This window comes from Centruroides vittatus, unplaced genomic scaffold, assembly GCF_030686945.1.
Source record: "Centruroides vittatus isolate TY-2023 unplaced genomic scaffold, ASM3068694v2 contig_392, whole genome shotgun sequence".
NCBI lineage: Eukaryota > Metazoa > Arthropoda > Arachnida > Scorpiones > Buthidae > Centruroides > Centruroides vittatus.
Window position 1 is genome coordinate 1,538,298 of NW_027122208.1, and position 25,839 is coordinate 1,564,136.

Consider the following 25,839-nt stretch of genomic DNA (forward strand, 5'->3'; position numbering starts at 1 on the left):
AATATGCTGAACAGCAGTGCTTCTCAAACAGTTTTCAGCCTAATTTGGCTTTCAATACATGTTAATCGACTGACAAACATATTTGATGCATCATTGTAATGATAGAAATAGGTGTACTTTTCGTATACATGGAATATACAAAATATTTGTGGTATACCTACAACTTATGGACAATTTAACTGTCATTGGAAACTTTGGATACCACTGCTACACGGAATTACTTACAAAATGTAAAATAAATATAAATAATTGATTTACACATTTCCTGACAAAAATTTTATTTTTCTTTCTTTTAATTGCCTGTTTAAAATTATTTGAAAAATAGTTCCATTTAAGTGATGAAAATTGAAATTATTATGAAATATATACTGAAATTATATAATTTTTTTACAGTTCTGGGAAGGACGGAACTCCAAAAGAATATTATACTTTAGAATGTTTGTTATTTTTGTTAAAAAATGTGCATCTCTCCCATCCTGTATATGTACGCCAAGCAGCAGTAAGTATTTAAATTATATTTCCAGTGAGAAAACTTTCTATTATTATTAAATCTTTTAAAAATTTTAAATATAATATATAATATATTAATTTTCTGATTAAAATTAACTTTATTAGGCAGAAAATATTCCCGTAGTGAGACGTCCTGACAGAAAGGTAAATTATAATTTAAATTGCTTTTAATTGTAATGATGTTAATTAGATTCGTCAATTCTTTGGTTTTCAATTAGTATCATTATTTTTGATTTTAGAATATTTAAACTTCAAATAATATAATCAGGTTGTATTCTGTTTTTCAATGTACTTTATGAATGATAGAAGTAATTTGATTTTAAATAGAAAAGTATACAAGAATTTTTAAAATTATTTTCATAATAAACCTAAACTCTCTAGTTAATGTTGATATAAGGAATTTTTATGATTTTTTTATTTGAAATTAAAAGTCTAATTATAATGATATGGAGTTGGAAGAAGAAGAGTTAATCTTATTAAGACATTATATTTTTAAACAGAAAATGAATAACTTTCAGTTATAATTTGCCTTTTTAAACAATTTTTCAAAATATTAGTTTTCTGTGAATATAATCATTTTGCATATAAAGTGGATTCTGAATAAATTAGGACATACTGGGACTAACACATTTTGGTTCATGTAAAGTTCATGTAAACTTTACATGAACTTTACATCACTGTGAAGTGTTAAACCATACAAAACAAAAGACAAACAAGTATTTTATTGCTCAATAAAATGATAAATTCAAGAACAAATGATACAGATCAGAAAAAATATTTATGCTAAAAATTATTTTAATTTAATGTATGCATCGATATCAATCACTAATTGCTTCAATTGGTGTATCACAGAATCCTACTAGACAAAATCTTAATGGACAAGAATTTTACTGGATAAATTCCTACCAAGACAAGATTCTACCATCCTATCAAAGGAAAAATATACAGTGTTCACTTTTAACATTTATCCAGGTACAAAGATATTTCCAGCATTGTACAAGTATGTCTATGGTGCCTTAGCTTCTCTGCAAAGTTTACATGAAAATTAAAAATGCAATCTTCACAAATCATGAGGAAATATGTGACATTTATAATAGAACCAACATTCTGCAATCTACTAATTGGTAGGACACTGTGTCAATGCCTTATTCACAAACACTACTGTGAAATGATTTTACATTACGAGGAAATGAGACAAAATGCACGAGAAGTAGCATGTAGACACCACAAGTGCTTTCCATCTGCACCAAGACCAAAATGTTTTTAACTGTATGCTATAGCAAAATAAGAATAATTGTTTCTGTATTAATTTACACAATGTTGTTTTAAATACATGTTATGAATTATAGAATTCTAGTGAAGTTGTGAATCTAGTAAAATGTTGAAATTATAAGAAACCAAATAATTGGATATTCCTTTCAACTGTTTTATAAAAAAAATCACTCATTTTAATACAAATGTTTTTGTTGTTTTTAAAATAACTTATTTAGGGAGACAGAAATGCAAATTTTTAGAAAATCTTCAGTGGTTATATGATCAAAACAGATTCATTACATTAGAGAGATGACAACTAGGGATTGCAATTACTGGATCCCTCATCCAGCAATCTAGCTGGATCCAGTGCATTGTTTGGCCTGCTGGATCCAGCACTGCGGATCTGCACTCAATTAACTTTCTAAATAATGGCAAAAAAGTCTACGTTGTTGGCGTTGCCGCTTTGCTACGTGCACTATCGCTCGGCAGCGAGAGTGACGTTGCCATTCAGTGTGGCACATGCTACACCCCCTCTCTATACCACACCGCCCGCTCTTTTACCTCTGCTGATCTAATTGCCAGTTGACTTTCTGCTCTTGCTAAATAAAGTGTCTTCGCACTAAATAAAATAAGTAACTCCTCTCCTAGTCCTGGTGCATAATTCTAATTTATGGTCAGTTGTGACATCGATGAATCACGTGACTGAACGATTTATGATTATTTGATGACCCCGAAACCAACTAGCGTAGAGGCAGAGAGGGCCTTCTCCGCAGCAGGATATATATGCAATTCATTAAGAAGTAGGTTGGGAGACAACACCATCGATACCTTTGTTTCTTGAGATCCTACTTCCAGAAAAGTCAAAAAAAAATAACAGAAGTGATTGATTTAATTTTATTTAATCCTTTAAAATACTTTATTCAAGACAAGACTAATATTTTATAACTTATACTCTAATTCTATTAAGTAAAAGTTTTTAACTTTTATTCTATAAGTGGTTAGTGGGCTAGGCTAGGCAATTTTTTATGAAAATTAGTGAGAAACTGAAACCTAGTTAGTTAAATAGTTAATTAAATTAATGAGTATCAGTATCTTAGATATATGATGATATGAATGTATGTGATTCATGATTATGATAATAATAACTAACTACTAGACTACTACTAATTACTAATAATTAAATTACTTATAAATATCTACAGACTGATATGTAGAGCCTATATAAGAAAACTGGTAAAACTGATAGCCACTTAGCCACTGATTATTCGTCCTTACATTATACATTATATATTACATTATAATATATTAATATAAATTAATTAGTAGTATTACTTTTGCTATTATTTAACTTACATTACATTATAATTATAATCTAACTAAACATGTAAAGTTAATTATCTCTCTCTCAAGTGTTAAACCAAACCAAAGTTAAGTTTACTACCTAAATATGTAAGACATTTTACTGATTTATAGTGATCAGACTAAATAATAATAAGTGTTTTAGTATTTTAAAAAAAAAGTTTTATTTCTTTAAAAAAAAACATAAATTGCTGGATAGATAGATAGATAACACTTTATTGCACCAAAAATACATTTGCACTGGATCCAGCTGGAATGATGTTGGTCCAGCAAAAATCCACCTGGATTGAAAACACTGCTGGATTGCAATCCCTAATGACAATGAACTACAATATGTACTAAACTAATTATATCTCATTCAATGAAAGATTAGTCTTCCTATATAAGAACTGTTGAATTGTAATAGACTGTAAAAGGACACTGAGATTTTGTTTTATTCATGCAATTACCATTTAGAAAATGTTATGTAACATTTATTTTAATGCTGTCTTCTAACTTGAAAGTTATTTGATGATGATACAGATTTTATATGAAAGTTACTTTAATTAATATAAATGGATTTCAACAACATAAAGTTTAAAGAATGAATTGGGTAAATCAAAATAGCAATGATATTATCTTTAGCTTTAATTTTGTTAGTAAAATGGCAGAAAATAATTATGTAGTGTGTTGAATTATAATATAAACTTTAATCAGTCAGTCAATAAAACTATTTGTGTTGTCATTTTATTCAATATTTTAAAAATTTAATGAGTTTATACCCTATTAGGAAGATAGATAATAATTGCATCAGTTGTTGCAAGGAGACCGAATACCCATTTATCAAAAATGTCCTGAAAAAGTCTGTTTTTAGTTGAACAGATAACATCAAATTAATATAAAATCGGTTGTCTAAGATCAATTTGTAAGTTAATGTATTGCAAATTGATTCTGATCATTTATATTATAATGAATTGACTATAGTAAGTTCATAAAAAATGCACATTAATCTTATACAGTTGCCATCTATAGTGAATTAATGTCTGATAATTTGGTACTAAACAATAAATTATTTCTTAAAGAATTGAAAAATTGCCTTATGAAAATTATTTGAATATCAGGAAATAGATAACTGTAAAGTTTAGGAACTGAAATTTAAGGTTTATAAAGTATATTATTTATTATTGTTATGAAATGTGTTTGGAATTGCATGAGTTTTCAATAATATAGATGATTTTCTACATATAATGAGGATTTTTTTCAGTGGTTAGGTTTATGTTATAATTGTTTTAATTTGAAAATATTTAGTACTTTTTCCAACATTTTTTATTAGTTTTAAATAAAAATTAATGATTACTGATTGCTCTTGTAGATTTTCTTAATGCTGTTTAAAGTATAGATATCATTGACTGGAATGAATTGAAATTATGTGGTACAGCTCACGCTGTTTTCCCATATAATTTTATTTTTTCTCTTTTAAACTTGCATTTTCATTACACACCTGTATTTTAGAATCCTTGTTTAAATCCAATAAGTCCTTTTTGGATTCTCCTCCCTCTTCAGATCATCTTCAGGTTCAGATTTTCTTATAAAAGTAAGAATCCAAAATGAACTTAAAAATGAGTTCCAACTGCATATTCTTTTTGTGGAATGTTTAACTGAATAATTTTTGAATTTGATATTTTATGTGCATTTTTTTTGTAGAATATTGAAAAATTTTTTAAACTTTGATTATACAACATAAACAGAGCATGCACACAAATAAAGTCTTACATTTGTAAGAAATTTTGTTTTTTCCTGTCTAAAGTTCATTCAATTCTCCTTTGCTTCTGCCTTAAAAATTTCCAGTGCCTCTCGGGCTCTGACGTTATTACATTGTCATACCCATCTGATGAGGGTGGTGTTCAGGAGATCAGTATGTATGTCTTCTTCAGATGTGTAACCACCATCCTGTCTTGTTACACATCTGAAGAAGATATGCATACTGATATCCTGAATGCCATCCTCATTAGATGATATCTTGAAGTATTTAAAGTCAGAGGTATTGTAAATTAAAAAAGTATTTGTGTATTGGTTTATTCAGTACACAACCAACTACATATTGCTGATATTAACTGTTTAAACTTCTGCTAAATGTTCCAGCCAAAAATTAAAAAAATTCTATTATTTTTTATAAATTGATAGTGTATAGAATTAATATAAACTATACATTTCAACATAAATATATGTGCCAAATACTGAAAAATATTTTTTATATATATGTATTTGTAATTCTTTTTGACTTTTTCTTTATGTACCCAACTCCATTAATCTGAACTGACTAAACCAAACAATCTTGTACAATAATTTAGTTCAGATTAGTGAGTGTGTACTGTACAGTCAAACCTGTTTTTATGCGGGGGATAGGGACCGCATTAAAAAAAACGCATAAAAAAAATCTCACGAAACTTCACGAATGGCTGTAAATAATAGTTTTCGCGACACAATTAAAAAATATTTTTTTTATGCGGTCAACAGGGACCGCATAAAAAAAGTCTCACATAGAAAATAACTCAAAACCGTACGAAATAGAATTTATTGACAACAGATGTCAGCACTTGACTGCATCGTCTGGTCTATCGTCTGTTTTACATATTTTTGTCCAGGTGGTGTTTTGTTGACTTAAAAAGTAAATTATATCATTTTTCGCATATTCATGCAATAATATTACTATAATAAGTGCATTTATGCTATAATAAGTTTATTTAGCTATAATAAGTCAACGTAAGACATGACGAATCGCACGAGACTAGTCGCCAACTATACCGCACAAATTAAAAATTCGCATTAAAAAAATCGCACAAATAAAAATCGCACATAAAAAGAGCGCATAAAAACAGGTTTGACTGTATTTATAAATAGAAGCTTTCTATTTTATAATCTTACAAACTTAAAAATGTTAAAAAATAAATAAATTTTGAATTTTAGATTATTTATTCTATCAATAATTTATTTGAATATAAAATGATTACTTTTTAAAATATTAATAGGACATATTGGCTTATTTAAATGGCGAAACTGCAACATCTGCTAATATTGACAAAAGTGCACCCATAGAAATTCCAACACAAGGTAAGAATTATTGCAATATTTGTACTTGCCTAATTCATATAGAGTTTGATAATTAATGAAATGTTGCTTGAATACAAAAGATTGTACATGATAAAAATTATTAATAAAATATCTCATAATAGTGCCTTTATATGACTGATGTAATTATGTTATTTATAATTGCAATTTTTTAGTAAAAAATTTCTTCATCAATTTTATAATCTCAGTGGTTACATAAGTATTTTATTTTTTAGCTGAATGAGCCAAGCTCATTTTTTTACATTTTAATACCATTGGATTTAACTACACTTCCCTGAGACTGCTTGATTGATCTTGACCAAATTTGGTATGGACATCATGTCCAGGTTGCTAAATGTTTTAAACTATTTGGAATCCTGATCAGATTGTGTCCTTGAGGAATATATGGACAATTCTGCCATAAACTTAAGCTGGAATTTTGGGTGCGTACGAAACATACACAACAGTTCAGTTTACAAGCACGAACAAACACGTCACTCAATTTTCGCTTGACATTCGAGTTTTAAACAATTTAACATGACAGTTGAGTTTAAACACTACTTAACAGCTCTATATTTATTTGTATATTTGTAAATGTAACTGGTTGGCAACATAGCAATCTCAATGGCTATTACATATGAATTAAAATAAGTTGTTCTGAAGCAAAGTTTGAAAGGAACTGAGTTTCCAAAATCAGCCACTAAATCAGATATCATTGCTTCTATTTTGAAACACACTAAATAAACTCTAGATTTAATCATAAATCTTAATCAGCTCAGTTTGCAGGCATTGAAAACAAGGAATGTGATCCTAGTATATAGATCTAAATTTATTCTTCAATTTTGTAACTTAACATTTATTTTATTTTTTAACAATCAGAAGTTTATAATTAACTGCATAACTTGAAAATGCAATCTGTGTCAATAATATGTCCATATATGAGTTTGGAAAGTACAATTTCATGTTAAAAGTAATAAAAAGAAAATTTATTATTTTTCCTTTTTTTGATGTTATTTTCACACCAGTAACAGACTTTGAGGTACATAGTTAACTTTACCCAGTGTTGGGTAGTGTAGAATTGTAATAAAAAGAAAATTGACAAATCTCACAATTATATTTCTAGTATTTCAATGTGTTGTTGTTATAAATTTGAGACTTAACTTGTCTTATTTAAAGCTTTTGGAATATGATATATGAAAAAACATAAAATAATTTACTAATTCTAGAATTTGAGAAAATTATTATTATAATAGTCAAATATGTAAAACTATTTATGAAAATATATGAAAATTAACAATAATTATCTTATTTTTGATATTCAGTTAAACATGTAATAGAAGAACCACAACATGAAATTTCCAAGAAACCAAGATTGGAAGTAAGTTATTTGTTTTTTATTTAACATTTCATTAAGATTGATTATGTACTTATTGAGTTATAATAGGTTTTTATTCATGTAAATCAATTAGTTCAAATAGTATGAAACCGTTAAAACTGTTAAAATAGTTTGTTTCATTAGAAAGTAAAATGATTACACTTTTATTTAAATGCACATAAATATTAAAGTAAATTTTATGTTAATGACATTTTGTGAATATTTCTCTTTTCTTTACAAAACTTAAGAACTGGTGGAATTATTTTTTGAAAATAAGTATAGATAAATTTTTTAGTACATAATTTGTGTTAAATAACATTTTTGCCAAAAAAATATCTTGGCTAAAAGTTTAATGAATTGATTAATTTTTAATTTATATTTTGATTTCAGTTGATATATAACAAAAATGACAGAATTATTCGGAATAGAATTAAAATTATTATTTTAATGTAGATAAAATTGTATATCATATTTCTTTGATTAAATCTCAGGGAGTTTATTTTTAAAATTAACATATTCTTTGAGTTTTATTTGAAGTCTTGAGGTTTTATTTCAAGGCTGGAATTTATTCCTTGCAATAGAAGACAAATGGGTAAAAATGGAAAGACATATCTCAATTACCTGTACATTTTCAGAACCATCAAACCATTTATTGACTGTATTTATGGGTTACAGCTACAACACTTGAAATAATTATTGTTTTCATAGTTAACCCAACTTAAAGTGCTCTCTGACTTCAAAAAATTTGAAGAGAATGAACTTTAGTTAAACTCTTTACCTGTCACTCTACATTTTCCTATACGGTGCAGTTACCTGGAGTTTAATCAAGGAAATTGATAAAGCATATTTTGAAAATTATAATAGTAACAGTAATTACTTTTAACATTAAATTGTTAATATAAAATGTTCTCAAAAATCAGGTAGAATTTTTGTTTTAAATAAGGTACATTGTCATTTCCAATTGTTCATTATTTATAAGATGACAAATAGATACATGATTATAAAATATGGCACATAAATATATTTGTGCAGATAATACCATATTTTCATGGAATGACTGGCATGCCACATGTAAATGGGGCAGACCAGCATGCCAGAAACCCCAGGGTTACTGACATGCCAGTTAAACTGTGACTAAAATAGAAAATTAATCAGATCCAACAATACTAGTTGTTAAACAAATATTTAAAAAAAAAAATTCTTTCAAGTATACTAATATATAATATCATTGTAATTTAACTGACTTAAAATCAGGAAGAGAGTTTTTATTTATAAGACAATATAAAATAATTAGTGTCTTATTGACAGTAGTAGTAGTGGTAGGTAGGTAGATAAGTCAGTCAGTGTGGGCTACACTAACCATCCACTTTGATGTTAAAAATAACACCTTCCTCTCAAATTTCACACAAAGGGGATGTTACTCCATGTAAGTTGAGATAATTTACTGGGAGTTTCTTAAATTTAATGTGTTTATTTTTCTGTTTTTGAATCGAATTAACATAAAATAAACATAGAAAAGTGCTCTCGGAATTTCACGAGTATTTTACATTGTTAGAAAGAAGACAAAATGAAGAAATTAAACATATAATCATAGTTTTTGATGTAATGCTGACAGTTTCACAGTTTTAGAATAAAAATGTATTCATTTTTATTTGATTTAACTCTTGTTTTTTTTTAATATGCTCTCTGAAGAGTCATCTATAACTTCACTTAAATTGGCATGCTGGTTTTTATCATATTTTTTGGTCTCCCCGGATAGACCGACATGCTGGACAATCTGTGAAAATACAGTATAAATTAAATTAATTATTCAAATATTGTTGTGAAATTCAAATTAAAAATACGATAAATAATATAACATTATAATATATATTTAGGAAAATTGTTCTAAATATTAATTTTAATGTTTTTAAAAAATTAAATAAAGATTTAATATATTTTATTAACATAGGAAGGACAAGTTCAAAGAGCTAAACAACAATTGGCTGCTCGCTTAGATGCCCCTAAAGAAGCATCAGTTACAACTGAACAGATCAGGTAAATAAAATTTATTTTTTGTACTATGAGGGCTGTTTCCGATGGTCCATGAAACAAAGACAAGTGTAAATAGCAAAATGAATTTACTACCATAAATTAGGTTACTTTTTGACGCAATCACTGTGAAGATTGAGGCATTTGTCTATTTGTGGATAAGCTTTGAAATCCCTCTTCGTAAAATGTTGCTGCCAGTGACTTGAGATGGCCTTAATGTTTTCAAGATCATCATTAGTTTCTAACCTTCCCTCCTAGCCATGTTTTCAGTTCAGAAAAGAGATGGAAGTCTTCACACATTAAAAAGTTCCAAGTTGGGTGGAAAAGTCTTCACCACCTTTAAACACCCAGCATATAGCCTCGATTTAGTGCCAAGAATAACTGAAAGAGTTACTTAGTTTTATGACTGCTGGATAATTAGTTTTATGACCCTTGTGTTACAGCCTATTTATCACTTCGTTTCTTGACTAGCTTCTGGTTCTACTCTGCCAATTTATCTAATCATCACTACGATTATTAGAAACAAACCCTTCTACGAGAAAAATGTCTGTGAAGAAAAGAAAATTTCTCTCAGTTTATGAAAAAGTAGAAATTATTTGCAAGTTAGAACATGGTGCTAAAAAACAATTGAAATGTGTAGAAAGTTTTCTTTGTCATCTTTGAAAGCATTGACATTATGGAAAAATAAAGCAATCATCAATTTTAAGATTTGTACATAAAAAGACAAACTAAAATTGAGCGTATTATTAATTAGTATTATCTTTAATTATGAAAAAGTCAATTGTTTAATATTACTTATATTGCAGTTTATACTGTTTTTTTATTAACAGTTATATAATGTATTTACTTTTTTTTGAATTAACCTATTTATTTAGAATTAAAAATTAAAAGACAGATTTTGCTAATCAGTGGTATAACTATAAATTTTGGCACCCCCAAAGCAGCCGCCCATTTTCTCCCTAGTTTCATCACTGCTCTTCACAGACATAATGAGTAACAGTTATAATGAGGAACTCTTGTCCTAATGCTTGTTATAACTGAGTTTGACTGTACTTTCAGTTTTATAATAATAGTAAAAAATAATAATAGAAAGAAGAATAATAATCTTTCTGTTCACTGAAGATAAGCTATTAAAGAAATCAAAAGCAATAAGCATTTAAATTACTTTGTTGTTTTGATGTTTAGAGATATAGTGGTACACAGGTAATTAATTTTATAATATCCATTTTTCTTAATCAAAACAAATAGAAATCTAGAAATATGTGTCTGTTTAGTTTTGCTACTTTTAAATATTTAAATGTTTCATCATACATTTGAGTTTGTAGGAAAAGAACTAACTAAAATTTTTATGGTTATATAAATGGTTATAAAATAAAATTCCATAAAATAACAGTATTGTTTGTTTGATTTGTTTTAGTATTAATTTAAAATTTAGATTATTTATTAAATCTTTAATTTTGCAGAATTACAAAATATTATTTTCACATAATGATATATCAATTAAATTGATATTAATTTTATATATATTCTTATATTTACCAAAAGATTGGCAATTGAAAATTTCAAGGATTTAAAATAATTAAATAATAATGAAATAATAAATATTAAATTATTTTATGTTTATAAAGACTACATTTTATAATACACTAATAAATGCATAATTAATATTAATTTATTTTAACCAGGTCACTATCTGAAGCAATGTCAGTAGAAAAAATTGCAGCTATAAAAGCAAAAAGATTAGCAAAAAAACGTTTAACTATTAAAGGAGATGATGATATTGGTCTTGGAATAACTGATTTTCAGCGTATATTAGAATATGATGTTGATGTAACAAAAGACATTCTCAGTAGAGAGAGACAATGGAGGACAAGAACTACTATTCTTCAAAGTACTGGAAAAGTAAGATGCATGTGAATAAATTTTAATTTTATTTACAAATATAAACTTTATTTATTTTACCTTTTAAATATTAATTTTGACATGGGTATTTATTTTTGTTTTAATACATGCATATGTATATTTATATTTTTAAACTACTTCAGCTCTAGAGCAATGTTTCTCAACCTGGGGGTCGCGACCCTCTTGGGTTTTTTTTTGTGGTTTTAGGTCCTTTACTGCTCTGAGAGCACAAAAAGGCCAAGGAGTGTTATGTAGACAAGAGTGTCTGTGTGGGTTAGTAGCTGGTGTCCCAAGGAGGGCTCATAAAGTTCCATATAGGGCTCATAAGAAATGCTAGTCCCTTGTGAGGGCTCATAAGATTATATGTCTTGTGTTGTGTTTCAATTCTTTATTCTGCATGTTATGTTTAATGTTCTGCTATTTTAACTTACCTATGTTGTTTGTCGAGTGAAGAAGAAAGACAGTTCAGTAGAAAAGTTGCAGTTTGCATTTAGTAACCAACCAGATCTAACCTATAATTCTGAGCTACTCAATGCTGCCAAAGAAGGGAAAGCAGCAGTGAGCAATTCAGTGATAATGATATCCAGCAAGTTAGAATAAGAATTTAGACAGGAGAAAAATACTACACCCCATAGGGGTAAGATAGCGCTGGTCCCCATTTGGGTGAGAAAGTGGAGGAAACCCGGAAAAACTCCACTTGGCCAGCGAGGGAAAAGTCAAATCGTAGTTGAGAAGCACAACTAAGTATAAAAGACCCCCTTGGGGGTTGTGAAACAATAATGAAATCATTTTATGAGAAAAAAATCATTTATTATAAACTTATAAACATTACAATAAATACACATGTAAGGAAAAGAAATTAATGTAATGGTTGCATTTGTTTTTCGTTTAAAATTTTCTCCATATGTGGATTTATTTTCTTAATGTATAAAATTAATGCAATGTGATTATATAATATTTAAAAAAATTTACATTTATAATTACAGTCAAAATTCAATTAGTAATAGTAAGGCTTACTGTTATTATTCCTTTGAGGGGGTCGCAAAATATAAATTTTATTTATATTTACTATTTGGGGGGTTGCAGAGCTAAGAAGGTTGAGAATTGGTGCTCTAGAACATGAAGATTGCCATTTTAGATGATCAAAAACATTCATTCATTAAAAAAAATTGTTGTTGGATTTAAAGATTTTTTGATTTGATAAGATTTTGATTTATATGATACAATTTATTATTGAAACATAAAATTAATATCTTAATCAGTTATGGATTTATTTAATATTTCTCTCATATGAAATACATTCAGTACCTGTCCAATAAGTACTAGAGAATGATTTCCAAAGCACTAAAAGACAATTCAAGTCATGCTATCTCTCTCTTGCACTGATAAATGAGATTTGATTGATTTCTACAATTATTATCTTAATGCATATTTGCAATATTTTAAAGACTGTTGGTAAGTGTGCATTTAAAAAATATTTATTTTTTATATGTATGTACACAAAAAAATGTACATAATTAATGTTCTATAATTATCTATGTAAAATTGATATTTCTAATAATAAAGAGAACCTACTACAAAATTTATTAAATGTTAGTGCAGGTATTTTTACATTATTTTATGTTCAACACTAAATTTTTTTTTTTGACTAATTAATACTTACAGTAATGAAAATGCTATTTAATTTTAATTAAATTTGAAATTAGAGCGATCTGAGATGAGAATATTAGTATTTTGTATTAATCTTTTAATATAATATAGCAGCTATGCCTTGTGCTACCTGGACAAAAAAGTAAGAACAACAAACATTAAAATGAAAGCCATATTAAGAATTTGATTGTTTTATCTTATAATTATCATGTTTATCACAAAGGGTTACATTTTAATAAGAACAAAGGAAAATATAACAAAACAGTAAAAATGACAAAAATCTAAATTAACAAAGAAAAACAAATTGATCTTATTTAAATTTATTTAACAAAAGTAAAAACAAATGACAATCAGATTTGGAGGCAAATGGAACAAAGATTTGTGCTCAGTACCCTGAAAAATCTGAGTACTTGTTTTGTGTTTACTAAGAATGTGATACTTGGATGGTATGGATGGTACAATTTCAATGGTCAGAAAGACAGGAATTGATGTTAATTCTTAGCTGAATACAAAATAATAAACAACTGACCAATAAAATTTTGCAAAAAATGGATTAAATATTTAAACTTTCCATCTTTTAAAACCCCTAAAAACATATTTTGTACTCACTGGTAATATCATATTAAGTAATTTTCTTATTTGAATGCCACTATCCTGATCGTCAGATAGAAAGGCGGACGTGTTGCAATGGAGGGTTGAAGTTAATTTAACCAAAAGTAGCCACTGACTGGTTCCTAAAATGTTTCATTGCATTTGTTCAAACTGTGTTGAAATGTATAAAGAACAAACTAAAACTTTTTCTTTATATAATGGGAATATATATCTATTCTTATTTCTCTTGATTGATTTCTTATTAATTTTTTGAATTTGACATATACTTTGTCTGCACTTAAATTCATAACTGATATATCAACTTAATATTTAGTTTATTTAGTTTAACTTAAGCTTTTTCATGATCTAATTAAGCTAATGCAGATTATACTTTGGGAAAACTTTTTAAATTCCAATGCTGAAAATTTTTAAGTTTTTAATAAATAATATCAAATATCTTTTACTATAAAATATGAATTTTAGTTTCACTGGTTCATATAGTAAATAATTTTGTGATTCTGTATGATTAATTTGTTATATGGCATTTCAAATACTTTTGATATGATTTTTATTGTAAATCAAATTGAACATTTTACAAAAGCAACTGTTTATAAGTTATTTTGCAATATGATCAGTATTAATTCTAATTAATAATGAGACAATATTTTAAAATTATAATAATTGTATTTTTATTTAATATAGTACAAGGGAAACCCTGTATGTACGGGCATATTACAACAGACTAAAACATTACAATCATCATTATCAATTCCAGTACAAAATACATTATTATTAACCAAGACAGTGCATAATAATTAGCCTGTTAAAAGAAAAAAGGAGTAAAATAAAATTACAGTATCAATACCAATAACAAACAAAACTGACAGCAATAATAATTATATCCACAAAAGAAATAAATAAAAATACACAAAAAATGGCAGCAAATAGTCAATACAAACAAAAATTCTATAAATATAGAAAAAATTAAACAATTACTTAAAAAAAATTAAATTATTAATTATAATATGCCCAAAAGTGCCAATTATAAATGCTGCCAACTGTCAAGCACTAAATCATCTACTAATATACTAATATATTCACACCACCTGGTGGTTAAACTTCTGAAAAAAATAATATCTTAGACTAAACAAATTAGATTCTTTTAGTCATTTATCTTAATAATAAAACTATAAATACAATCATATTTATTATGATCTTGTAACAATTGCTAATATGATTAAACTGATAAATAATCTTCACCAAAACACTTTTGTCTGACAGATGTCAGAGCCTTACATTCAGTTACTACATGAAAAGTAAATGAAATTAACACGAGTGCAACAGAATTCACAATAATCCAAACACGGAGCCATTATTCTTCTAAATATCACACATATAACACTGATTGTATAATGCAAAATGGTCTTTCTGTATTCAAGGTTACTGAGCCCCATTCATTAAAAATATCCAAATACCACTTATTATATTTATAGTTAGCAGCTCTATCTTTAAATTCATTTAAATAATAATTTACTAATCTCATTAAAATATCAGCGACATCAGTTTCATTTAACATTATAGGATCATTTCAATAGCCAAAATTTTGCATCAAAGACACAACTTGATTTCCCACGCTACTCTTTGAGAGAATAAATGTAATTTTAGCGGACTCTGTAAGTTTACTAGCTGACTGTTTGTGTAACCATCTTAAATTATTTTTTATTATATTAAAATAAAGAGGGACCCTTTGGAACTCCAAATATATAATATACAATGGAATCCATCTTTTTAAAAAGTATGAACATTTAATAAAATTAATTTGTAAATTATCATCATTCTCTCCAATCAAAGCCCCAAATCTCAGACCCATATAACGCTATAATTTTAATTTATCTTTCCAGCATAACAATCTTCCAGATACACATCTTGTCTGTTTCAATATTTACTTTACTATGAATATGCTTTAAATGCTTTAAAAAATGTCCATTAGACTGGAAAAATACATCCAAATACTTATACTCATCAACTACTGCTATTTTACACTTTTATATAAACCAATTTTCATTTTTAGAATGTTTTTCTCCATTTCAGAATACCATTATTTTAGATTTGTCAATATTAACAGAAAGTTTTAACTCCTGTAGTGTATATTCCAAAAAGTCAATCATTCTCTGCAGACCCATAAGCGAGTCTGCCATAACAACCAAATCATCTGCATATGTCAAGATTTTCACCTCCATTTCCAGAAGATCAATGCTCACTAATTTGGAGTCGCTAAGTTTTCTTACAAGTAGATTTAGATATAAATTGAACAATATTGGGCTCAATACACATCCCTGTTTCACTCCTTTCAATGTGAAAAAAAGATCAGACATATCCCCTTTACCATACACACATGCCTCTGTATTAGTATATAACTGAATCAAGAAATTTACAAATTTATAACTCAAATCAATCTTCAAAAGCTGTCTCCACAAAAGGTTTCTATCTAACAAATAAACATGTATTTTAAACAATTTGAAAATGAAAATAATAGTAACTTTTTCAGATGATTTATTTAAAGTTTTTTACAGACCTAATTAATTAATAATAATACACGTATATACATCATATAGTTTAGTACAGTATTAGTTAATATTAACAATAGAGAACAATTTCTCTGTTTAGGGGGAGTTTTACAAATTATTTAAGAAAAATATAACTAGAAATAGTAAATTTAAATTTAGAAATATAGATTACAATTTAGTTCTTATTTTGTTTAAACATCAATTATGTTTACAAATGTAGTGAGTCATCTGCTTTCCCACGACAGCAGATAATTGCACAAACATTAATTTTGATTTGACAAATAGTATCGTTCTGAAACTTTTACAAAATAATTGTAAATTTTATATAAATCCGTTTTATTAAGATTTTTCAGATTTGATTTAAATTCCAGTTCTGAATTAGTTTGACATATTTGGTTTATATTATAGTAATTGCGTAGTTTTAGAAGATCTTTACAGCTTTGAATTAAGTGGAGTAGTGAAAATTCTTTAGATTTGCATAAAGGACAATAGTTTCTCGTTAGGTCGATATATTTATTATTAATAAACACAGAATATTTATTTAAGCGGAGTTGAATTATTAGACGCTTCACATTAAGATTTATTGGTAGAAACATATAAAATTGTAAGGATGGAATTTGCAATAATTTAATATACCATGAATGATAACTGCTTTGATATAATGAATCTTGATCTCTTTTTATTGCTTGTGAAATTGCGGAATCTATCAGGAGGGAGTAACCAATTTTCCAATCATTGATATTATCATTGAACAATAGTATTGATGTACTGTACCAAAACTATTTAAAATATGATTTAATTTGTATTGCCATAGTTGTTTGAATTTTTGATCTTTACTATGAGTAATATTTTGATGGTGAAGATATGTTATTGTACTATCGTTTTTAAATTTAATTCTATAGTAAAATTTAATAATACGTTTTAAAACAAAGGGAAAAAACCAAATTCTATTTACTTCATGTCTCACAGCGTAACCTGGAGTTGTTCTCTCCAATTGAAATAGTTTGCGTAAATAATAAACATGAAGAATTTCTAATTTATAAATATAATCTAAACTCCATATTGGGCTTGCATAATATATTATTGGAAAAATTGTTGACTTAAATAGTTTAATGTGAATTTTCAAATTTGTAGTTTTTAACCTAGAGCATAGAAATAACAAATTATCAATAGCTTGTTTTGCTTTTATTTTTATTTTATTAAAAGGTGCCCTAAAGGATAAATTCCACTCAAACCTGACTCCCAAATAATCTATTTCATTTACCGTTTGTAGAAGGATATTTTCATGGTATATTTTAGTAGTATTTTCAGATATCTTACAGTTGTTACGAAATATAATTATTTTCGTTTTGGAAGGATTTATTGTTAAATATAATGATTGTAGAAATTTATTAAGTTGATTTATTTTCCTTTGTAGTGAAATTTTTGTTGGAGCCAGGAGCACGAGGTCGTCCGCAAAAAGAATATAATGATAAGTTCTATTTCCTATTGTAATTCCATCGGTTAGTTCAGTAAATAGACGATCAATACCAATAAGATAGAAATTAAATAGATATGGAGATAAGGGATCACCTTGGAGAACTCCACGAAATAAATGTAAATTTTGAAAAATATTGTTGCCTTGTTTTATCTTAATAATATAATTTAGATACAATTTTGAAATTACTGAAGTAAATCGAGTACTTGCACCACTGGATTTGAGATTATGTATCAATAAAGGCACATATATTGAATCAAATGCTTTTTGGATGTCGATAAAAGCAGCATATATTTTCCTATGTTTTTTTAAAAGATAGAGTTGAATTATCATTAATAAAGTAAAAATTGCAAGTTCGGTTCCTTTATTAGTAGTAAATGCATATTGAAATTCAGCTTCCAGTCCCATTGTTCTAGTCCATAACTTAAATTTATTTGCAAGAAGTGAAGTAAAACATTTTCTTATTACTGGTAGTAATGCTATTGGTCTATAGTTGCTGGGAGAGAACGGATCACCCTTTTTATATATCATTGTTATAATGGCTGAATTCCAGGATTCAGGAAAATACGCAGATTTGTACATACTATTAAACAAATTTAGTATTATTATTCTAGAACTAGTTGATAATATTTTTAAGAAATCAATAGGAATATTATCACATCCTGGTGTTGTCTTGCTTTTTGATTTTCTAATAACATCCTCCAACTCAGTTATTGTAAATTCAGAATCCAGGATATCATCATAAACTTTTATGCTTGTGTTTAACGGTATTTCCATATTAATTTGTGGAAATCTATTATAAAATTGTTTCCAGGTATTAAAGTCTATTGTAGCAGTATTCCCATTTAAGTATGATTTGGGCCGAAATCTTCGTATTGTATTCCAGAATATGCTGCCATTATTGTTATTTTTAATTAAATTTTGTTCTATTTTCCGAAAATAATTTAATTTTTTAGTTTTAAGAAGATTATTATACATTCGTTTAGTTTTTTTATAACTGTTGAGGTTAAATACTGTTGAATTTTTCCTGAATTTTTTCAATGTTGCTTGTTTTGTTAATTTCATTTTATAACAATCTGAATCAAACCATCCTTGCTTAGGTCTAGTATTTTTATTTATACATTTGTATTCGTTTAATATAGTTATTATTAAATTATATATTTTTTCACTATTAGTACTTGTAATTTCTGGAATTGCTTTAAGTCGTTTGTCAATCTCCCTCCGATATTTTGAGAATTTGTATTTTATTTTTGAACTATTTATACTTTGCTTATTAGTTCCTTTTGTTGAGGATATTTGAAATTTGGTTATTGTGGGAAAATGATCTGATGCATCCATTAATGTTGTCGTAAATTTCGTACAATAATCCAGAAGTAGTTCAGAACATATTGTAAAGTCAATTGTTGATTTCCTCAAATGAGTTAAACAAGTATATTCCGCAGGAAAATCAGGTTTAATACGACCATTCAATATATAGAGTTTATTTTCTTTTATGAAGTTTAGCAGCTTTTTCCCCAAATTATTAACCTGTTTATCCTTTGATACTCGATTATTACTAATTAAATGATTTGGTCCCTTATATCTGGAATCCATTTCCTCACCAATTCGAGAATTAAAATCACCCAATATAATAATATATGGAGTTATATAGAACCATGATTCTATAACTTGAAAGATTTCATTTAGAGTATTTACATCCCCGGGAGGAATATAAGTTAGTAATATCATCATTATTTGATTATTCTTATTTAATTCTTTGTTTCCAATTATTGTGATGAGAAGTAATATATAGTTTCTTGATTTTTTAACTTGAATTATTTTACAGTATTCCCTTTCCATCAATAAACACAAGCCGCCACTTGGTCTTCCGGGGCCAACTGGTTTACTTGCAATTGAAGATTCAATTAAAAATTTTTTCGAGAAATTTGTAGTATAAAATTTTTCCGTTGTTATCCAAGTTTCCGTTATACCAATAATAGCCGGATTATATCTAATATGCAAAGAATTGATAACTGAAGTTTTGTTTTTTAGACCTTGACAATTCCAATTTAATATATCAAAAGAGCAATTATTATTAGGTTTATTCAAACTTTGGGTTTGCTTTTGATTTGTGTTATATCAACTTCCCAAAACTATCGTTTTACGGTAAGGCCGCGACTCCACTAGCCGTAAAACAGCCGTAAAATCTTTTGCCGTAAAAGCTTTTAATCACGTGACCTATTTGCGTTTGCACTCGGATTGCGGTGGAGGTCCGGCTAGCGAAGCTTTTTACGGCGACAGTACTATTACGGTGTATACGTGATATATCGATAAAAAGACAATAATTATATTCTACGAGTTTTCTCTATACTATAATTACAAATATAGTAAAAGTAATATCTTTACTTTCATATATTGACTTTTATTATTATATTATTAAGATAATATACAGCATTTATAAGCTTAGCTTTTTTATTATATACTCCTCTAAATTGAAGGATTTTCCTTTGGCCGTTCATATCGCGTGTTTTAGGCATCCATTATTATAATCGGGATACCTCTTGTCGTAGATACATGAATACTTTCGGATGTTTTTGATAAATCTTTCCAGATCTTCTAGAGTAGCCACGAGAGAACGTACACAAAAGCTCGTTTTCCGCCATTTTCGCACCGTGTCACGATGACCTAGATTTAACAGACTTCTGATTGGTGGATGGTACCGGTTTACGGTCGTATTCGCTTCGAAAGTTGAACACTGCTCAACTCGCTTTTACGTTGGTTTTACGACCTGCTCGGGCGTAAAATATCATGGTCACGTGATTAAAAGCTTTTACGGCCCTTTTACGGCTAGTGGAGTCGCGGCCTAAGGTAAAAAAGTATCAGCATATACCAAACTTTTCAGATTAATGTTATAAGTAATTTTCTCGGGTCCTGATATTAAGATATCATTATGTAGTTTAGCCTGTGCATTCTGTTTCCGTATTTTGTGTAACACTGGAAGTAGATTTTTTCGTCTTATTCTTGTATTTTTATTAAGATCTGGGGATATTTGAGAATCTCTCCAATCTTCTAACTGGTTTTGCATTTTTTTCCGAATAAAAGCAGAAAAGATTCGATTACGAAGTTGAGTATTTTTAAAAATTACTTTAGTAGTAATTTTTGGTGATTTTGTTAACTGAATCACATCTAAAATGTCACTAAATCTCTTGAACTATATCACAAATTTCCAATAAGGAGGTAATGAAGTTATAAATTTCTTCTTTAGAAACAGGTTTCAAATTAGGATAGTTATATATTATAATATTACTACGATTGTTGTCATTAACTAAAGAATCTAGTCTATAATACGTAAGATCCTTCTCATTTTGCATAATGTTTATTTGTTATCGTAAATTCGTAATTTGTTCCTCCAATTCTGCCTGTTTTTCCTTAGCTTTGTTCAAATTTTCATGAATTAAATTTAATTCCTCCTTAAAATCTTTTATTTGCTTAAAAAGCTTATCATTAGATGTTTTTATTAAGTTAGATATCTTATTCCATAAAATGGCAGATGAAGTGTCCAATAACTCATCCGGGTTATTTAGTAAAGAATCAAGTACATTTGGCTCACCTGAATCATCTTGAGTATTGCGTTGGTCTGATATTTCATTAGTTTTCTTAGCCTCCATATTAGTGTCTTGTAGATTTTTATCCGGTTGTAATTTGTAGTCAGTAATTAATCGGGAACTTGTTGCAATATCGTCATTACGTTTACCTGCTGATTTGGTTCTGGTGAGCGGTGGTCTTCCACATTTAACTGGAGAACGTTGCATTGTCGTTAGTATTAAATTTATTAATTTTATAGTCCTATAATTATTAGTTCCTTTTCAAAATCAAATTTGATTAAATTAATTATTTAACTCAAAAAATTTATCACAGATGAAGTGAGAAAAAATTTTCACCAGCAGCGTCGAGACAAATACGCCCCCAATTAATTAATAATAATTAATTTTTAGAATTTTGCCAAGAGTATTTTTCCATTACTACAATCTATTAAAGCTAGAGAAGAAGGTGGGAACAGAAATCAACCTGAACCAGTTCAGACACCAAGGGTATGCAACATTTTTCAAATTATGTAAATATTTAGAATAAAAGTGATAATTTTTATTATTACCTATTAAATTAAAGGCAACTCCTGCAAGAGCCATTCCACAACCTGTAGGATACAATAGATATGGTCAAGAAATATTTTCAAGCAAAGAAGGTAACTTTAGCATCTGATAATTTAAAGAATTTTTTTTTAAGTATATTTCTTATTATAGGAAACTGATTAACACAAATGAATGTATAGAACATCAAACACCTTTATACAAATTAGCAAATACAGTAGAGCATCGATTATCCGACCCCCGATTAACCGACTGCGTTCTAGTCGGCAAATTCAAATGTCCGCTAGTGACGTGGCACTACAATATTTGGTTATGTCTTGGCTATTTTAATATTATTTTTGTTAAATTTTTGCATATTTTAGCTGGCAGCACTGGCTCGACCATGAAAGGGAGGCTAGTATTTAAACCAGGCCTAATACACTACTAATAATGTATTTTTTCATACTTTTCGGTTATCCGACCAACCCCAGTCCCCAATTAAGTCAGATAATCGATGCTCTACTGTAATGATATTTATCTGCTTATTTGTAAAAGGTGATCTATACGTTTGTGTGTTCTTAAAATATTTATTAGAGATCACAAATAAATTAACAATTTGTACTTTGATTTTAGTTCAGTGTTTTGCAAATAAACAAACTAAATAGAATAATTTGTAATTATTTTATTTAGTTTGTTTATTTGCAAAACACTGAACTATTTTAATTCATTATTGAATTTAAATTGAGTTGCCGATGATTTAAATTTTTTAAGTTTCTTAAAAAAACATGATTATAAATTAACTTTTACTGTTAAACACCATGAACCAATCTTAATATCAACTATTTGAATTATATCAACATACTGTTATTAGAATTAGCAGGTTACAATATATATAAGTTAAAATAAATTTATAAAACTTTGCTTATTGTAATCAAAATTTCCTTATTGTTATTTTCACATAATTTGAAAAAAAAAAAAAAAACATAAAAATACCTATTGGCCTTATCTAGTGCTTTAAACATTAGAAATTAATAATTTTAATCATAATTTGCTCATAGTACAGTAGTTTGTGAATTGCTGTTATTTCTTCAATTTACAGTAGCTGTTAAAGACTATTGCAGAAAACAGCAGACAAACAATACTGGATGAATTGCTATTAATTAATATTAATTATAATTAATACATCTTTAAGTTATACATTTTTTAATTGTTTTAGTAAGCCCATTTAATGTCTGAGTTAATCAACTAGAATATTCTTTAATCAAAGTCTTATTTATTGTCTCCACTTAATATTATCAGTCATTTATCAGTATAGACAAATCTCATAGGGATTGCAATAAATAGATTCTACTGTATATAAGTAAATAAATTATAAAGTATGATTAACAATAGAATTGTCAAATTTGTTATTTATTTCATTTTTAAGTAAATAAACATTTAAATTGATTTAAGTAAACATTTTACTTATATTACTGTAATTAATCAATAAGTTAAATGTGGTAGGAGTCTTTTTTTTTTAATTAGCTTCCTGCTAAAGGAAACAACAGAACAATAAAAATAGATATATCTGCTCATAAAAAGATAGTTTTCTTAAATGTTTTCAAAGAAATAAAATTTAAGACTAACTTAGTTTATTTTATTTATAATCAATTGTTATTCATTTACTTACAGTAAATATGGTAACTAAAAGAAGTAATGTAGTTAAAACATCAAGTTGTTTATATGTCTAGAAAGTAGCATAAATTGTAATGTCATACTGTAAGTAAGTGCATAAAAGTTTGGCAGTTTTTATTGCATTGTCTTCATTGATCACTGTGTCAGTCATACTAATCACCATTGGAGCATGTTACTGAGTACTGCTCAGCATTTAATGTGATAATTCATTGCCTACTGCCACAAGTAATAGTATAGAATAGTATTACATAAACTTTCAATTCTTCTTTGAATGATACTAAAATCACCTTTCTATAATAATTTGCTGCAAATTACAGAGCATTATACCTAGCTACCAAGTGTATTCATAGACATTCAAATCAAAAGAGAAACTGTTTTCTGTTGTAATTTATGATAAGAATTTAAAAAGTATGTTTTGAATTGAATCTCATTACTTTAAATAACTTTATTGTATTTATAAAAATCCATTTTTTTATGTGAAAATGTTACATTAATTTTATAAATATAAACATCTTACTAAACTCAATACATTGCAATATTTCAATTTCAATTGCCACATAACATTAATTTTATATGGTGTCATTCTACTGTTTTTATACAGCTGTAAGGCATAACTATGAAAGAATTTACATATATAAAAGATAACTTATGTGACTAGTTTAATTCTCTGTTGATATAATTTTGGTAATGGTTATCATTTCATAAGCAAATAAGATTTGGATTAAAATAATTAAAATTTATCAGATTTTTGAATTTGTTAGAATTTTATTTAAAATTATTTTCATTCATTAGAAACTGAGGGTTTCAAGATTGATACTATGGGTACATATCACGGAATGACCTTAAAGTCAGTGACAGAAGGATCACAACCAAAACGTCCTATAGTTCCGGTTCCTCAACCACAACCTATACCAACAGTTCAGAATAAACAACCACAAAAAAGAGGTAAGATGATGATATTAATAAATATGATTAGCAATTCACATAAATGTCATTAAAATTAATAAAATATGATAATGTTTTCCTTCAGCTTCAAAAACACCAATAATTATAATTCCAGCAGCTACAACATCATTAATAACAATTTACAATGCAAAAGATATTTTGCAAGATCTCAGGTAGTATTTAATTGTTTGTTTTTCCAATAAATTTATTTTGTCAAATTGTAATAATAAAAAATTTATTTATGAGAATGTGTATTTAGTTTAATAAATTTTTATTAAAATTCTTAAGTTTTTAGACTTACAAATACATTTTTATAATTTCTTTTCTAGTTTAAAATTTGACATACCATCTATGGCTGTATTTTATGCTCGTTAGTTGCTTTTAGTTTGATTACTAAATTGTTTTGTTAGGTATATGAGTACAGATGAAAAGAAAGCTCAAGGATGCAAAAGAGAAAATGAAGTACTAATTCAACGTAGAAAGAAAGGTGGCCTGACTGTGCCGTATCGTATAATAGATAATCCATTGAAACTATCGCACGAGGATTGGTAAGTTATAAAAATTAATTCTTTTATTATTACTTTATTTTCACTTATAAATAATAATCAATAGCTATCATATCATATATAACTTTCATTGTCATTTATAAAAATATTAAATATTTTTAGGGGATTTATAATGATTATTATATAGAATCAAAAATTGTTATAGGATTTTATGTAATATCTATATCAAATTTCCAAACCAATTTTTTTTGTATTTAATTATATTTGTATAACCTCTTTGATAATTCAATGTTATTAGGACAGATAGAAAATTTATTGAAAAGTAAATTTAAATGTTTCTTAACTTAAACTTTTTTCAGTCATTTTTTAAATCAGTTGTCAAAATTCTATACTATAAAGTATAAAACATTGTTTACATTGTATAGCTTGCTTCTCACTGTTTGAGTGGTCTGATTTCCTTTCTTTTCCAACAAACTTAAGTGTCTTAATTGATTCCGATGTTTATAAGTGCAGTCTCATTTGCATAAGTTTTGTATTTTCCTTTGTGATTTTTGAACCACAGTTCACCTTGCTATTTATTTACTTTATTTCTTTTGCCACACCATCAATTTCATTTTTTTAATTTGAGCATAGGAATAAGGTTTTGCACATTAAGCATGTATTTTGTGTAATTGGTGTTTGCCATTTTGCATTATTATTCATAGGAGAATGTAAGTATGCAGTTTACATATACAATACTACAGGGGTAATGCATTTGTTACATGCATGCTTCACTTGTTAAAATTTTGTGTTGTATTACATTATG

General features: G+C 27.3%; 1 protein-coding gene across 1 annotated transcript in view; it reads left to right on the forward strand.

The window, feature by feature from the left end:
• hyx (cell division cycle 73 hyrax) overlaps positions 1-25,839 on the forward strand; it is a 49,964-nt gene that overhangs the window by 19,809 nt on the left and 4,316 nt on the right. The window contains exons 2-12 of the mRNA XM_067271173.1: positions 394-499; positions 616-654; positions 6,132-6,213; positions 7,533-7,588; positions 9,537-9,622; positions 11,302-11,518; positions 21,778-21,873; positions 21,950-22,025; positions 24,376-24,528; positions 24,614-24,701; positions 24,939-25,076. Of these exons, the coding sequence (XP_067127274.1) occupies positions 394-499; positions 616-654; positions 6,132-6,213; positions 7,533-7,588; positions 9,537-9,622; positions 11,302-11,518; positions 21,778-21,873; positions 21,950-22,025; positions 24,376-24,528; positions 24,614-24,701; positions 24,939-25,076 (1,137 nt within the window). The remainder of the gene's footprint in view (positions 1-393; positions 500-615; positions 655-6,131; positions 6,214-7,532; positions 7,589-9,536; positions 9,623-11,301; positions 11,519-21,777; positions 21,874-21,949; positions 22,026-24,375; positions 24,529-24,613; positions 24,702-24,938; positions 25,077-25,839) is intronic.